General features: G+C 46.1%; 1 protein-coding gene across 2 annotated transcripts in view; it reads right to left on the bottom strand.

The window, feature by feature from the left end:
- TMEM38B (transmembrane protein 38B) overlaps nucleotides 1-17,033 on the bottom strand; it is an 85,211-nt gene extending 68,178 nt beyond the window's left edge. For both annotated transcript variants that reach the window (XM_045021637.1, XR_006580490.1), the window contains exon 1: nucleotides 16,907-17,033. In XM_045021637.1, coding sequence (XP_044877572.1) covers nucleotides 16,907-17,012 — 106 coding nt within the window. In that variant the 5' untranslated portion in view covers nucleotides 17,013-17,033. The remainder of the gene's footprint in view (nucleotides 1-16,906) is intronic.
- Between the last annotated feature and the right edge of the window lie 260 nt (nucleotides 17,034-17,293).

Below are 17,293 nucleotides of genomic sequence, written 5' to 3'. Positions count from 1 at the left end.
CTTTTTACAGATCCAGACTAACATGGCTACCCCTCTGATACTGCTTTGTTCTGTTTGCTATCCCTTATAATCACTTAAAATCTGCCTTTTATAGTTAATACATTTGTTTTATTAAACCCAGTTTGTGCACTTTCTAACGGGGGGCAAGAAATTGTGCATCTCTCTCTTCACATTGAGGGAGAGGGAGAATTTTTATGAGCTTGTGCTGTGCAGATCTTTCTATACAGCGCAAGACAGCATTATTTTGGGTTTATTCCCCAAAGGGGGTGTGCATGTGAGTGCTGGGTGAATCCTCTCACAGAGCTGACTTCAGTCTGTGTCTGCAGCTGTGTGTGGCCCTACCTGTGTGTGTATGCTACAAGAGGCTGGAGAGCCTAATTCAGCAAAACAGGGTGAAGGAATCCAGGTTGGTGGAGCAGGAGGGGCTCAGTGAAACTTCAATACATCAGGTGTCATCCCAGAAGGGGGGTCCAACCCATCCCAATTACCACATTTTACCTTTTTAAGTGAGTCTACAGTTTCCATTGCAGCTTCTAAATATTTTTTTAATTAAAATCAAGTTTTGTTTTTTTCCTTTCCTCCTCTTATAAGCCCTAAACTACATTTAGTAAAGTGGAAGTGTCCCTAGAGATGTACAAACAAGAAAGCAAGCAATATTAAATTTAATCTCTGCTCTAAGCATAGGAAAAGGAATAGTTGCCAAAGGGAGAGAGAAGAGTTATACTAAGAGGAAAGTACATTTCCAGCCCACAGGTTATTACAAGCAAAGATGCCCTCTAATTATCCTTTTTAAACTACCCTTGAACCATGAGAAGACACCTATTGACACAGTGGGTCAAAGGCTACACACAGCCCTTATGTATTCACTCAATTGGAATATTCACAAGAGGCTGCATTTCTAATCATAGATACAAGCAAATATCCGGTAAAGTCAGCTATTATATCTGTGAACTCCAGCACAAAAGCCAACTTTACAGAACAGACACCCCTAGTATCTTGGAGTTTCAAATTTAAACAAAATACAGACTGTAAAGATTTAATATGTATTGCATGATTTGTTTTACAATACTGCAATAATTATTAGTGTTCAAAATCAGAGGGTATCTGTTCATCTTGAATACTATTATCACTGCTTTGGGCATTAAAGTTGCAGTTAAGTTTAATTGTAATTGACAAGGTTAACAAAGGAGACAATGATCTGGGTGAACTATCAGGTTCACTTAATGACATGTGACGTGTATAAAAAGGTCATTAGATCCAGATCCTATATAATAAAAAGGACAATACACATACAGGAGGGGAAGACATGCAGAATATGGGGTAGTTTCGGTTTTTTAAATATTTATTTGGATTTCTACTATAATAAAAGGGGCATCTATCCAGAGCTCTGCCACCCCCACCCACCTCCCATTACAAAGCCAGAAATAAATTAAACAGCAGCTTACCCCTCCCCTCTGCCAGCCACCAGGACTAAACCTCCAGCAAAACAATTTCCCTCCCCCGCATTAAATGGCACAAATAGATTAACCTTGCAGCATGTCATTCACACTAGAACTTGAGGAAAGGAACTTATAACAGAAACTGAGGGACCCTCACAGAGAATACACTATCATCTCTTTTAACCATGCTCCACCTCTTAAATTAAGGAGGATCCACCTAGCACACCTTCACTAATCACAACTGTGGCAATAGGGCACAAGGAGAGAGACAGTATCTCAAGCAGCAAGTTCCCAAGCTATTTAGGGCTTTATAGATCAAACACATTTAAAATTCAATCAGAAAACCAAAAGGTAGCCCATGTAAATCACTGAGTACAGGTATAATGTGCTTCAACTGGGAAGTATCATTTAATAGGCAGACTGCTGCATTCTGTACTAGCCTTAGTTTCCGGACTGATTAAAGTTACAGCCCTATGCAGAATGTATTGTACTTATCCAGTCTTGGAGTGACAAAAGTATGTATCACAATAACAGGGTTCACATTAAAAAAAAAACAGTTTTCCAGCCAGGTGCAGACAGTAAAGAAGCATTCCTGGACACTGCTGCCATATGATCATCTAACAGTACCTGGGGATGCAGTAACACACCACTTCACAAGTGGCAGGCACACCTCTCAAAACATAGGTGTAGAAATAATCCTTGCAATATCTTCCAATAGAGTCCTCCAACCTACCAACATCCCTTCAGTTTTATCCAGATAGGGGCATGGATAAGAGCTAGCAATCTCCCTCAGACACTGGACCAGGTATCAACAGTCATGTCTGGGCCAGGTGCAAACTCAAATGTATATAGAAGGTACATTATAGTAGATGTACTAAAAGATCTAAGATATGACCCATTCAGCTGTCAAACAGAGATCAGAGTTTAGTAGCTGGGCTCCTTTCCTCATTCCTGGGCTGGAAGGGAAAGTTTTCCAGCTGATACCGTGTCTTAGATTTTTATAAACTTTTGCTTTTTATATTTTGTACCTGCACCTAGACATAGTGATAGAAGTGATTAATAAAAATAAATAAATAAATAAAAAACCAACAAAACAAGCCTATACAGAAAGACTGTCTGCAGTAGGCAGCAGCAATAGTTTTTGGGGTATGGTGGGGGTGTCACCAAAATTAATCACATTTCTGACAAAAAATTGTGCTATTTGTTACTGTAAACAAATATTATAACTGAAAGCTTAGATAAACATTTTTTCTAGTTTGTTTACTTTATGCATTTCTGACAGCATTTTCCAAGTAAAATAATTCACTCACTCTTTTATAGTCTAAGGCCTTGGCTACACTGGCGCTTTACAGCACTGCAAGTAAAAACACCCCCCTGAGCGCTGCAAGATACAGCGCTGTAAAGTGTCAGTGTAAACAGTGCCGCAGCGCTGGCAGCGCGGCTCCCAGCGCTGCAAGCTAATCCCCATGGGGAGGTGGAGTACATGCAGCACTGGGAGAGCTCTCTCCCAGCGCTGGCACTGCAGCCACACACACACACTTCAAAGTGCTGCCGCGGCAGCGCTTTGAAGTTTCGAGTGTAGCCAAGCCCTCAGTTTTCTGTTTGGCAGGTTTTCCAACAGCAACAGGAAGGCAGAAAACATTTGAGGGTTGTGACGGGTTGGATCACAGAACCCTCCTTGGGAGGTGTCACCTGATGTGCCAAGACTACTTCTGCCCCCTGCTTTCCCTGCCAGCTCGGGACCCCAGCACCCTGTCTTGCTGAGTCAGACATACCCGTCTGCTCAAACAAAGACCCAGGGTCTGAATTACTTGCCCCAAAGCTGCAGGTTTACCTGAAAGCAGCTAACAGAAGTATTCCTGTCTTTAACACTCAGATCCAATGGGGTCTAAACCTAAATAAATCCGTTTTACGGTAAACTCATAAATTGTTCACCCTCTATAACACTGATCAAGAGATATGCACAGCTATTTGCTCCCCCGGGTACTAATACAGACTCTGAGTTAATTAATAAGTCAAAAGTGATTTTATTAGATACAGAAAGTAGGATTTAAGTGGTTCAAAGTAGTAACAGACAGAACAAAGTAAGTCACCAAGCAAAATAAAATAAAATGTGCAAATCTATGTCTAATCAAACTGAATACAGATAAGATCCTTACCAGTTCCAGAATGCTCCCTTTTACAGTGTAATCTCCTTTTAGCCTGGGTCCAGCAATCAATCACTCACACCCCTTTGTTTCTGTATGTATAAATATCTCCTGTGTGTTCCATTCTATGCATCCGAAGAAGTGAGCTTTAGCTCACGAAAGCTCATGCTAAAATAAATTTGTTAGTCTTTAAGGTGCCACAAGTACTCCTGTTCCCTTTGTTTCAGTTTCTTTCAAGTAGGGGAGCGCGGGGGGGGGGGGGGGAGAGATAATCCCTCTTTAGCCATCTGAAGACCAAATGGAGGGGTCTCCCAAGGGTTTAAACAGACTCTCTCTTTTGGGTAGACACCCCTCCCTCCCCCTGTGTAGAATCCAGACACACTCAGGTAGACTTCTTATGTGGATTGGAGTCTTGCAAGTTCTTTTGTCTGTTAAGTGCTTCCTGATTGAGCACTTAACTTGCACATTCCTTTCCCAAGAAGTGACCAAATGTTCGAATTAAGGTTATTTAGAAATCAAGTATACAGCCAATGTTCATAACTTTGAACACACAAATGGTACCTACATACAACTAGGATGAACATAACCAGTAGATCATAACCTTTACATAGATGCGTTACATGGCATATGGAGCAAAACTCTACTCCAGTTATATCATACATACATTTATAAGCACACACACCCCATAAAGCCTTATGGGGTACACTGTCACATGGGTATTTCTAGCTTTCTAATGCAGTAAGTGTTGTGTTTGTTTGGGGTTTCCTTTTGTTTTTTTAAGAAGTTAATCACACTCCCTCTTTTGTTCCTCTTTCCCAACCCCCTCCATATGCTTCTCTGACAACTGGCTGCATTCTCCATGGGCTTGTCCACACTGGCACTTTACAGTGCTGCAACTTTCTCGCTCAGGGGTGTGAAAAAACACACCCCTGAGCGATGAAACTTACAGCGCTCTAAAGTGCCAGTATAGACAGTGCACCAGCGCTGGGAACTGCGCTAGGAGCTACGCCCCTCATTTTTTAGAGCATTGGGAGAGCTCTCCCCCAGCGCTGTGCTGCGACTACACAAGCCATGGCAGAGCTTTAAGGTTGCCAGCGTAGACAAGCCCCATGACATACCGTATATACTTGTTCATAAGCCAAATATTTTTGGTAAAAAGTGATGCATCAAAGAGCGGAGGTTGGGTTATAAAACAGGTCTACACCAACATCTGATGATTTTAAAAATTCTATGGAATCATTTAATTGAATATTTGATACAGGGATCGGCAACCTTTGGCCCGCGGCCTGCCAGGTTTGTTTACCTGCCGCGTCCGCAGGTTCGTCCAATCGCGGCTCCCACTGGCCACGGTTCACTGCCCCAGGCCAATGAGGGTGGCAGGAAGCAGTGGCCAGCACATCCCTCAGCCCACGCCGCTTCCTGCCGCCCCCATTGGCCTGTGCTTAGTCCACCTTGGGGGGAGGAGAGCCCAGAGCCAGGGCCCTAGCCCTCCCCCTGCATCCCAAGCCAGCCAAGACTGATTCACTTCCAGCTGCCTGGCCCCTGTCCTGCCTGTTGCTCCTCCTCCAGCCTTTGTCTCTCTTCCCTGCCAAGAATCACCTGGTCGCATCCCCCTCCTGGGTCTCAGGTTAAGAAGGGACAGCCATAGCATCTGTGCAGGCAGCTGGGGCAGCCCCCACTGAAGTCACGCACCCTTATTCACAGCACCTAGACACTGGTGCAATACTGAGGCCCGCACAGCATTCATGCAAAACAGTAAGACTCACATACAGCATAAGGGAAAATCCATACTACTTCACATCTCTCCCGCCTTTGAGACTGAACTGAGCGAGGTCACTTTGGCCAGTGACCTGGGGAAGTTCAGGCCTCCCTCTTTGGGACAAAGCATCAGCTATAACATTTGCACTCCCCTTAATGTGGGCCACCTCCATCCCATAATCCTGGAAGGACAGACTCCATCTCAGGAGCTTGGCATTTGCCCCTCTCATCTGGTGCAGCCACAGCAGGGCAAGCGGTCTGGATACACTGTGAAATGCCGCCCAAATAGATCCAGCTGCAGCCTTTTAAGAGCCCACTCCCTGGTCAGGCATTCTTTCTCTATGGCCCCATAGCCCTGCTCCCGAGGCAGCAGCTTCCTGCTCAGCTACATGATGGGGTGTTTCTCCCCCTTTGCATTGGCCCGCCTCGCCACCGCACCCAGCCCTGTGTCTGGGGCATCGGTGAACACCATAAAGGGCTTGTCAGAGTCTGGGTTTCCCAGCACCAGGCCCTTGACCAGATCCTCCTTCAGCATGCAGAGAACCCTCTGGCACTGCCCAGTCCATACCAGCTTGCCTGGCTTAGCCTTCTTGCTTAGCTCAGTGATGGGAGCTGACACAGAGCTAAAGTGGGGCAAAAACCTCCCGAAGTGCCCCACCATCCCAATAAAGGCCTGGGCCTGTTTCTTAGTCTGGGGAGCAGCTCAGTCTCTGATTGCCCCCCCCCTTGGCCAGCTCTGGCTTCAGGCAGCCACTCCCCACTTTGTGGCCCAGGTACGACACCTCTGCCATCTCCACCTTGCATGTCCCAGCTTTTACAGTCAGCCCTGCATCCAGGCGGTGACTCCGCTCCCTCTTCACCTGGCACACATGGTCCTCCCAGGTCTGGCTAATGGCACAAATATCATCAAAGTACAGTAGGGTAAAATTCTCCATCCCCCTCAGTAACTGATCCACCTGGCGCTGGTAGGTGACCAGCACCTCCTTGAGCCTGAAAGGTAGGACCAGGGACTTGTACAGCCCTAAAGGGGTGACAAAAGCCGGCTTCAACCTGGTATCTGGATCCAAAGGCACCTGCCAGTAGCCTCTGGTGACATCCCTGGTCATGGGGTACCAAGTCCCCCGCAACTTGTCTAGGATCTCATCAGGCCCAGGCATGGGCAGGCACCAGACATGGTGATGGCACTGAGCTTCCAATAGGCCACACAGAATCCCATCAACCCATTTTTCCTGGGGTCCAGCACCACGGGAGACACCCCTGGGGCTGGATCACCCCTAACGCTAACATGTCTCTGACCTCTCCCTCCAGGGCCTGGGCTGTGTTCCCAGTTACTGTACTCTGAATGGGGCACACCTGATGGGAGGGCTGGCTCCCCCCAGTGGACAGCTCCAGCTCTAAGTGAGCCCAAGCCAGTTGGAAAACAGCTGTTGGTAGGAATGCAGCATCTTTCTGATCTCTACCTGCTGGGCAGGGGTTAGCTGGTCAGAGGGGAATTGATTCCAGCAAGGGGCCAGCTCTTCCCGCTTCTCCCATTGGCCACACACGGCCAGTACCAGCCTCCTCTCCCTGTCACAGTACAGTTCCATCATGTTGACCTGGTACGCTCTGTGGCCGAGCCTGGTTAGGCAGTTCTACCAAATTATGTCAACCTACAGCCAACGCAGTTATTAAATCACTTGTGTGCGCACACACTTGGCTTCTTGTGTCAGCACTGCACATCCTCACCAGGACAGTGTGGGGCATTGTGGAATGGCTCCTGAAGGCCAGTAACAGTCAATGTAAGCAACACAGTGTCTACATTGACACTACCTCAACCTAATTACATAAACCATGACTCTTCACCACTCAGATCGGTGGTGTCACTAAATTGGCATAGTGAGGCACTTACATTGGCTGGAGTCAAATTTAAGTGAAGACACTTGTACAGCTAAGTGAACACAAGGCAGCTTACATCCACCTAACCGTTTAGTGCAGACCAGGCCTAAGGATGGCTCCTATTTAGTCTCCTCCTCATCCACAGCAGCAGTCTCTAGTAGAGGTAGATAAGATGACTGCTTCTTCCTTGTTTCTACCTGCTTTTTCATACTTCCAGGCTCTTCTTAGCAATTTTTGATGACGGAAAAACAGCTGGAAACTAAATATCACCACATGACCAGCCTGCTCTCCAAAAGCCAGCAGAGATCAAAGTTCGGGAATCTCTTGCACTAAGCAATAAAAAAGTTAGTTTAAGTATCACAAACAAATCAAAACTATAAGGTAGCCTAACAAAGATTATGCTAAGGCATCATTAGACGTCTCTGGGCTCTAGTCACTGGTGTTTTGCAATTCAATCACTGTTTTCTTGCTATAGAAAGCTTGTTGCTTCATTGCTTTTCTATTTTAACTGTCCTCTAGTATTACTATTGCTAACAACATTATGGGTGGAATAAAACCTTTCAAAACACAGAAATTCAATTTCAAGTAGGTCATTCACTTACAAATAAACTGTCATTTATGTTTGTCCCATGAAGCATCCTTTAACACTAATGAGGCATCATGAAATCATGCAGAATGTGATTTGAGCAAAGCCAACTAGTCTACAAATGCCGTAGTTTAGGTGTGAAGTTAAGGTTTCAAAAGCAGTGGCCGTTGCTGAGTTGGTTTTTAAAAATTGTTTGACATTAAATAACTATTCTTGTAAAAAAGCGTGACAAAGCCCTGCTTTTTAATGCTCTCCCCTGTCATTTTTTCCTCACTGTCCTCCTCCAACCTACAAAATAAATGATTAATATTAATCACACACCATGGTTGTCTTGGTTATTCACCTAAAGAGTGAAATAAAAAGCCCTTTTAAAATAAAATGCTTTTAAACACTATTCAAGATTACTTAGTTTCCATATCAGTAACAATATAGTTACTAACAATAACACATTAGCACTAAAAAAACAGAATCAGATTCACTTATCAAAATCCTATGCCAAGGATTCTATAATTCTCCTGAAAAAAAAAATTAGCTTATGTGGAAAAGCCTACAAATAAAACCTCTACATTAAACATGACTAACAAGTGGCACCAGTACCTCACTCATTAAAACTAAATTTCCCTTCACAATTTATAGAAAATGTTTCTTATGTCACAAAGTGTATAGTAAATAAAGTTTTTTTTCCCTCTTAAAAACCTCACACTTTAACAGATGACCATAACATTACTAAAAAAAAGATAGTTTCCACAACTACAGAGTAGTTAGAAAAAAATAAATTTGGAGTCCTATAAATGATACATGGTCCAAAGTTTAAGTTATGAAAACAAAGGAATCATTTCAAAAAAGGAAAGTCCTTTTCTAAAAAGAATGCAGAAAAACCTCAATGTAATAAAATATGATGCTAAATGCAGGCTGCTGACTGACTATGCTCTGACACAATGAGACACCGCCTATACTGCAAGTCTACTGACTGAGTTACAGCTGGAATGATTTTGGCCCATTCGCAACTCCAATATTTATGTTATTCTTTTTTTGGGGGGCGGGGGGGGGGGAGATTAGCCTCAACACTCCTTTCCCTACCAAATATATATATATATATATATATATAGATATATAGATATATATATATATATATATATATATATTAATTCCATGCTCAAGTTAGAAAATGAGCTATATTAAACCGAGATAAATATTACAAAAACAAATTTAAGTGAATTCAATATGTGCTCAAACCAATTCTATGGTCATTTACAGCATTGCTGTTTGTTGATAGGAGTATGTATAGAAGCAACAAAAAAAATTAAGCAAATGAAAATAAATTTTGAATACATATACATAAGTATTCCTACCAGAAACCTGATTCTAAAATGGGAATGATGATCTTGCTGTATTTAAAATAGTGGACTGAGGACACAGGAGATCAGGGCTCTATTTCTGGCTCTTCCACATACTTCCTGTGTGACCTTGCAACAATCTTTAATCACTGAATCAGATCATCTATCTGTAAAACATGGGCATTTTATTAATGTTTGTGAGATGCACAGATACTAAAGTGAAGCATGCAAAAGAAAAGCAAGTCAGACAAAAAATTACAATCAGAGAACAAAAATATACCGTAAGACCAAAGTACCCAATATACTCAACAGCTTAAACTTTCAATATCAAATAGCCACAATGAACTGCTTGTAAATGAGTAACAGACAAAGATTAAGGCCTGGTCTACACTACGCGTTTAAACCGAATTTAGCAGCGTTAAACCAATTTAACCCTGCACCCGTCCACACAACCAGGCCCTTTATATCAATATAAAGGGCTCTTTAAATCGATTTCTGTACTCCTCCCCGACGAGAGGAGTAGCGCTGAAATCGGTATTGCCGTGTCGGATTAGGGTTAGTGTGGCTGCAAATCGACGGTATTGGCCTCCGGGCGGTATCCCACAGTGCACCATTGTGACCGCTCTGGAAAGCAATCTGAACTCGGATGCACTGGCCAGGTAGACAGGAAAAGCCCCGCAAACTTTTGAATTTCATTTCCTGTTTGCCCAGCGTGGAGCTCTGATTAGCACGGGTGGTGATGCAGTCCCAAATCCAAAAAGAGCTCCAGCATGGACCATATGGGAGATACTAGATCTGATCGCTGTATGGGGAGACAAATCTGTTCTATCAGAGCTCTGTTACAGAAGACGAAATGACAAAGCATTTGAAAAAATCTCCAGGCTATGACAGACAGAGGCCACAGCACAGTGCTGTGTGACAAGCGTAACGGAAAGCCAAAGAATCAAATGGACGCTCATGGAGGGAGGGAGAGGGGACTGAGCACTCCAGCTATCCCACAGTCCCCGCAGTCTCCGAAAAGCATTTGCATTCTTGGCTGAGCTCCCAATGCCTGAAGGGTCAAAAACATTTTCCCGGGTGTTTCAGGGTATATGTCGTCAATTTACAACCTTCTCCCCCCCGCCCCCCAAAAGAAAAGGGAAAAAAACGTTTCTCGCCCAGCAGATGGTACAGAAGGGCTGCTAACCGTCTTCATCATAGCAATTGGAGGCTGAGCTCCATCAGACCCCCCCTTTCATGTCTAAAGAAAAGATTCTGTACTGCCTGGACTATCATAGCAGCGGGAGGCTGGGCTCCTCTCCCCCCCGTCCACCCTTTAATGTCCTGCCTGGACTATCATAGCAGCTGGAGGCTTCCTCCCCCTCATTTTCATCTCACTAAAAAGTCAGTGTTTCTTATTCCTGCATTCTTTATTACTTCATCACACAAATGGGGGGATACTGCCACGGTAGCCCAGGACGGTTGGAGGAGGAGAGAAGCAACGGGTGGGCTTCTCAGGGCAATCCAGGGAAAAAGGGCGCAAAATGATTGTCTGCCATTGCTTTCACGGACAAAGGATTGAGTGACGACATTTACCCAGAATCACCTGCGACACTGTTTTTGCATTGGGATCTCAACCCAGAATTCCAATGGGCGGGGGAGACTGTGGGAACTATGGGATAGCTACGGGATAGTTACCCACAGTGCAACGCTCCGGAAATCGACGATAGCCTCGGTACATGGACGCACACTGCTGAATTAATGTGCTTAGTGTGGCTGCGTGCACTCGACTTTATACAATCTGTTTTACAAAACCGGTTTATGTAAAATCGGAATAATCCCGTAGTGTAGACATACCCTTATTCACTGAAATTTGGCCAACAGTTCTAAATATTTTTTTTAAATCAAGCTCTGTTCAAGCCTGACAAAACAGAACTACTCATTTGACATTTTATCTTTATTAATTATTTGTCCAGCTCTAGCCAGAGCTAGGGAACTTTCTAAAATGCAACATTTTACTAAAGCCACACTGAAGATGTGCAATGGGCGGGGGGGGAGAAGTATGTCCTTTCTTCACTAATGTTCATCTCCAATTTGGACCCAATTCTGAAGCTGAGAGGAATTTGGAACTTGAAAATAATGCAACATCTTCTCCATTATCTATAAACAGATTTCTCATTTTTAATCTGCTTGTTCATTCAATAATGTCATAAGCCAATATTTGTGACATCACAATCACTTTTACAGTAGGGAATTTACTACCACAACTGGTTTACGAAGAGATGTTACAATCCATCAGGAGAAGCAAAAGGTTTAAAAAAAAAAGGGGGGGGGGGAACAAGCTTCTATTAACATTGCCATTAGAGTAATCAGCATAGATTAGTATCCGTGGAAGACAGAAATGTGTGGTTTAGGTATTTTTAATGCATCTGCCTACCATACTTTGATATTATGCAAATAACTGACACTGTATATATTTAGTCTTTAGATTTTTTCAGTTATTTTACCTAGATCATGACATTAGAGCAATTTCAAATACTGTCGGACACTATGTTAGTAATAAGCAAGCCTTGACAAATCCAGTTGCCAATGGCAAACAGTAAAACTTCTCTTGGTGAATTTACTCATCAGTTATTACAGAAGTAAGCTTTCATTTAAACAAAAATAGTGTCTAGCCCTTCAGGTAGCAAATAGCCTTCAGAACATGAAGTAAACAGAGTAATGCAATGGCCTTCCTAAATCTGCATATGTCTGATAAAACATTCATGAACTGCCAAAGACCCAAATATAGAGAAGTTACTCTGGAGCAGTTACTCTTTTACAGAAAGAATTAAGTCACTCCAAAGTAGCTATTCCAGTCTCAAGGCTGGATTAATCTATACAACACTTGACCCAACTCTATGAGAGGTGAAGGCTAGTTGATAGCCCCAAATCCATAGTGCACAAGCAGCCCCACAGAGCTTGCACCCCAACACAGACTTTCCAGATACTGCCCCAACACCTATACAGAAGAAAAATGTTGGAAATGCTACAACACAGCTTTCCATAACAGGGAAGGATTTACTCTTATAACAGTTGAATTAGCTTCTATATGCCTGAGGCCTTGGCTACCCTTGAGAGTTACAGCGCTGTTGGTGGCTTTATAGCACTGTAACTCACTCTCCGTCCACATTGGCAAGGCACATACAGCGCTATATCTCCGTGGCTACAGCGCTGCTTGTACTCCACCTCCCCGAGAGGAATAAAGAGTATAGCACTGCTGCTGCAGCGCTGAGGCACCAGTGTAAATAGGGAATAATCTTAATATGCTGTGACTGACCTCCAGAAGCTTCCCATAATCCTTTTAAGTGAAGGTCCCGCTCTTTGTTTTGTTGTGAACTCCGGCTCCCAGAGCTGCTTATCAAAAAAACAAACACAGCTACTGTTTGCTGTGAATGAGCGGAGGCAGGGGAGCTCCCTTTGAAACGCCCACAGATAGTGTTTGCTTGAAGAGAGGGGGAGGGAGGGGGCTTGAGGAGAGAAGCAGCGCAGCGGGGGGTCTATTTTGGAGCGACTGCTTATCTGGTCTGTGAGGAAAAAAAACAGCTGCTGAGAGAGGGGTGTGGGAGGGGGTTGGAACTTGCAAGGCAGCGTGCTGACAGTGTCGGCTCCAAAAATCCACTCTCTCTCTCCCCCCAACGCTCCCTGTCACACTCCACCCCACCTCCCCCTTTTGAAAAGCACGTTGCAGCCACTTGAACGCTGGGATAACTGCCCAAAATGCACCGCTCCCAATGCAGCTGCAGATGCTGCAAGTGTGGCCATGACAGTGCGCTGGTAGCTGTCAGTGTGGACAGACTGCAGCGCTTTCCCTACTCAGCTGTATGAAGACAGGTTTAACTCCCAGTGCTGTACAGCTGCAAGTGTAGCCATACCCTGAGCATCATGTTGACTCTGGAGAGTTTCTGGGCCCATCTTTGTTCAATCCCTCAAAAATGCTATGTTTTGAATTTCCAAGGAACTTGAACCACTCATCCCTTCTGTCCAAAGCCATGCAGGAAAAAAATAAATAAAAAAAATCAAGCACCAATAGCAAGGCTTTCAACCACCAAGTTACTGGATGATGTGTCAATTTATTTTCCCTAGCTTGAGAAAATGGGAGAGCATGGCATTGGTAGGAGATCATAACTATGTCGATTTTGTTGTTGATTTATTGCTATTTGTTGTCAATATGCTGATTAATGAAGGGGTCCTTTTCACTATTGTATATTTCAAAATTGTCAAAAAGAACCTGAATAAAAGGATGTGTATAATTTTGTGTAGTAAGTAAAAGAATAGCAGCAAGAGCACAATCACCTGACTTGAACTGTACAAATATCAAATCAATAAGGAGAGACATCCCTACAAATCCATATATAACATTAGAGACTCCCTGCTTGGGGACACTCATTTCAAAGTTTTTTTACTGAAAGTTTTCCAGTAATTTGCCACTAAGTTAGTCAGGACATACACCACTTGAAAATTGTATTGGAACAGACATGAGAAAACTAAAGCTTCAGGAATATAGACATAAGAGAACTGAAGTTCCAAGTTATCATGATCAGTTGCAATATCATCACATTCTGAAGTTCAGAACATTTTAGAAAAGTGTAAGAACGTAACTTTTTCAGAATAATTTTACAGTTCTAACACCATTCATCCCTAATTATTTTGCAACCTGTATGTACTACAACTGAAGTGCAGCTACCTCTGGGGTGGACAGCAGCAACCAGCTGATGCACAGAACATGCATAAATAGGAATGATTATCTAAGGCCACCAAAGCAAGCCTCGATTCCTCTGAAAACGAACACAAGTTCTTTAAGATCTCTTGTGTCTGCAGTGACAATAGCAAAAAAGGGAACATAGTTTTTCAAAGTTTGTAGCAATAGTAGAAGCTATAGTGTAGACAAGGGTCAAGATTGTTTGCCATTATATTATCTAACCCTGCTTAATGTTACCTATTCCCTACCGCCTGCAAATATTCACAACCCCACTCACCAACAGAGCTTATGTATATCATTCCCCCAGTGCTGGCATGGAAGGGGTTTGGAGGAGCAGTAAAAGGTACATCAAGCAACAGATTCAGACCCTCCACTCCACACGCACCGAGATTCAATTTCTGGGGCTGAAATCAGGGGCAATTTTAAATGCATACAATTCACAGATTATAAAGCCAGAAGGGTCCACTGTGATTATGTAATCAAACCTCCTGAACAACAGAAGTCATGGAACTTCCCTGCATTATTTCCTGCTTGAAGTAGAGCATATCTTTTAGGGGGGGAAATCTTCACAGTCATGTCGAACCTACCATTTAAGTCTGTGCCCCATGCACACATTTAACTGCCAAGAGCACCAGTCTCCATTTCCTATCCATGGTCTGATACATACAGGCTTGGCAGAACTCAATTTTTTTAAATAAAATTTCAATAGAAAAATTAGCTGTTTATTCTTAAGCATTTTTTCAGTGTTTACTGACGTAAATTTTCAGTTGTGCAACATTATGGGTTTAAACATTGTTCCCATTGTTATCTATTTAAATTTTCACAGCAGGGACAAATTATGGGGGGAAAGGGGTCTGAATTATTTAACAGCAGATGCTGCGATTCACAAAGGTAAAGCTTAAATTCCCAACATAACACGTCAAAACATACACAGTAAATACCCTTAAATCACACTGTGGTTCTCAAGCAGCACTTCGTTTTTTAGAGATGGAAATATTGTTTTCTCCAGTTTGCCTGTGTACGCCGCAATGGGTGTTCACCGACATTTCCAGATACAAATTAACCCTTCCAAGCCCATGCAGGTCACAGGTGCCAACAGGCTGTGGCCGATGTTTAATTCCTAGACACCCTCCCTCCTGCTCTGAGGGACTCAGTTGTGTTTCAGCAGAGAGATGGGTGGGTGGCAGGGAGACGCACCCAGGACTGGGAAGGTCGGGGGGGGGGAGGGGGAGGCTGGATGGGGGTGGATGTGGGGGCCCCCATACCGCCCCATGTACCGCCCCACAAAGCCCAGGGCCGGCGTTACCAGAGACAGGTGGGGGGGGGGGACGGACACCATATACTTTACCCACCCCCCGCGGCAGGGCCGGCTTTAGGAAGTGCGGGGCCCAATTCGAACATTTTCGGTGGGGCCCCGGCAGGGATGACTTTAAAAAAAAAACGTAAAAAAAAGCCTTTCATTTCTTAGCAACTGGTTCCCTGTAAAAAGTTCTGCTTTAAGGGATGTGCCACAGTATGTATTTTTTGTACCAATAGGGTTACCATACGTCCGTATTTTTAAAAATTCCTCCCGGATGGCGATTTAAGAACCAAAAAGCTGGACGTGTCTGGGAAAATACGGATGTACGTTAACCCTACCTAAAGTTCTTTTTTAAAAAGATGAGCCTGAACTAGAAATGAGCTCTGTTTCACATGTGTGGGTCCCCACCACTCCCTGGGGGTGTGCTAGGGTGACCAGATGTCCAGATTTTATAGGGACAGTCCCGATTTGGGGGTCTTTTTCTTATATAGGATCCTACTACCCCCCACCCCTGTTCCAATTTTTCACACTTGCTGTCTGGTCACCCTAGGGTGTGCACAGGTGTGGGTCCCAGCTGTTCCCTGCCCCTCTCATTGAAGCAGGTGTGCAGGGTTACTGCCCTGGGAACTGCAGGGCACCAGTGGACATGGGGCTGGCTGGAGGCAGAGCAGGGGCTGACTGGAGGTAGGGTCTGGCTGCAAGCAGGGCAAGGGGTGTGGGGCTGGCTTCAGGCAGGGTCGCAGGGGGGTGCGGCAAGGCTTGGCAGGCCTGGAGACAGAGGAGTGCTGGACTGGCTGGCTTCAGGCAGGGGGGTGCAGCAGGGGTTGTCTGGAGACAGGGCAGGAGGTGCGGGGCTGGTGCGGGCAGGGGCGGGCTGCAGGCAGGGCAGGGAGTGTGGGGCTGGCTGCAGGCAGGGGGTGTGGGTACAGGGGGTACAGCCCACCCTGTATGGTGAGAGCCTCCTCCTCCTCCCTCCCCCACTAGGGTAGCAGCAGCAGCCCGGGGCTCGGGGGCTATTTAAAGGGCCTGTGGCTCCCCTGCTTCCACCGCCCCAGCCCTGTAAATAGCAATGGGAGCCCTGGGGAAGCGGCGGGGCTCCGGGGGCTATTTAAAGGGCCGGGGCAGCAGAGGCAGCTGGAGCCCCCTGCTACCCCAGGACTCTGGGGGTTATTTAAAGGGCCTGGGGCTCCCCTGCTTCTACCACCCCGGCCCTTTAAATAGCCACAGGAGCCCTGGGGAAGCGACGGGGTTCCAGGGGCTATTTAAAGGGCCGGGGCAGTAGAAGCAAGGGGAGCCCCAGACTTTTTAAATAGCCCCCAGGGCTCCAGCAGTGGGGCTCTGGTGGCAATTTAAAGGGCCTGAGGCTTCAGTCCCTGCTGGGAGCCCCAGGCCCTTTAAATTGCCCCCTGCGGAAGCTGGGCCACCCCGGTACAGCGCACTGGCAGGGCTTGGGTGCGGGGCCCTCTTAGGCGCGGGGCCCGATTCGGGGGAATTGGTTGAATTGGCCTAAAGCCGGCCCTGCCCCGCGGCTGCCGGGGTCTCCACCGGGCGGGCGAGTGTCCCTCCCCCGGCCCTGCTGGGGCACCCGTGTCCCCGGGGGGCTCCTGCCTGAGGGGGAGTCGGGGCAGCCCAAGAACCAGGGCTCCTGGCTGGGGAAGGCGCCGGGCTCCCCGGGGGATGGAAGCGGCAGTTGCGGGGCCCCGGGCCAGGCGGTGCCCAGGGGAGGGGGTGGGGGCGAGCTCACCCCGCTGCTCCTTCAGCGCCATGACGGAGGCCAGGTAATGGGCCGCGTCGAAGAAGGGGAACATGGGCAGGCGGGAGAAGAGCAGCGGCACCTGCCCCAGCTCCATGGCGGCGGCAGCGGCGGCAGCTTCCCCTCGGCCTGGGCCTGGGCCCGGCTCACGCACCGCCCAAACAGCTGCGGGGCGGGGCTGAGTGTTAATTGGTGGGACCAGCACGGGGGGCGGGCGGTTGCTAGGGCCGGGGGGCGTTATTATCTCTATGGCCACGGGAGCAGGGCCGTCCGGCACTGGGGGGCAAGTGGGGCAATTTGCCCCAGCGGCGGGTCCGGGTCTTCGGCGGCGGCGGCGGCGGCGGCGGCGGGGGCCCTTCAGTGCTGCCGAGGACGCGG

Source organism: Mauremys mutica, chromosome 6 (assembly GCF_020497125.1).
Source record: "Mauremys mutica isolate MM-2020 ecotype Southern chromosome 6, ASM2049712v1, whole genome shotgun sequence".
NCBI classification, from domain to species: Eukaryota; Metazoa; Chordata; order Testudines; family Geoemydidae; genus Mauremys; species Mauremys mutica.
The sequence above is the reverse complement of the archived record's forward strand: the minus strand, read 5'-3'. Positions and strand labels throughout refer to the sequence as shown.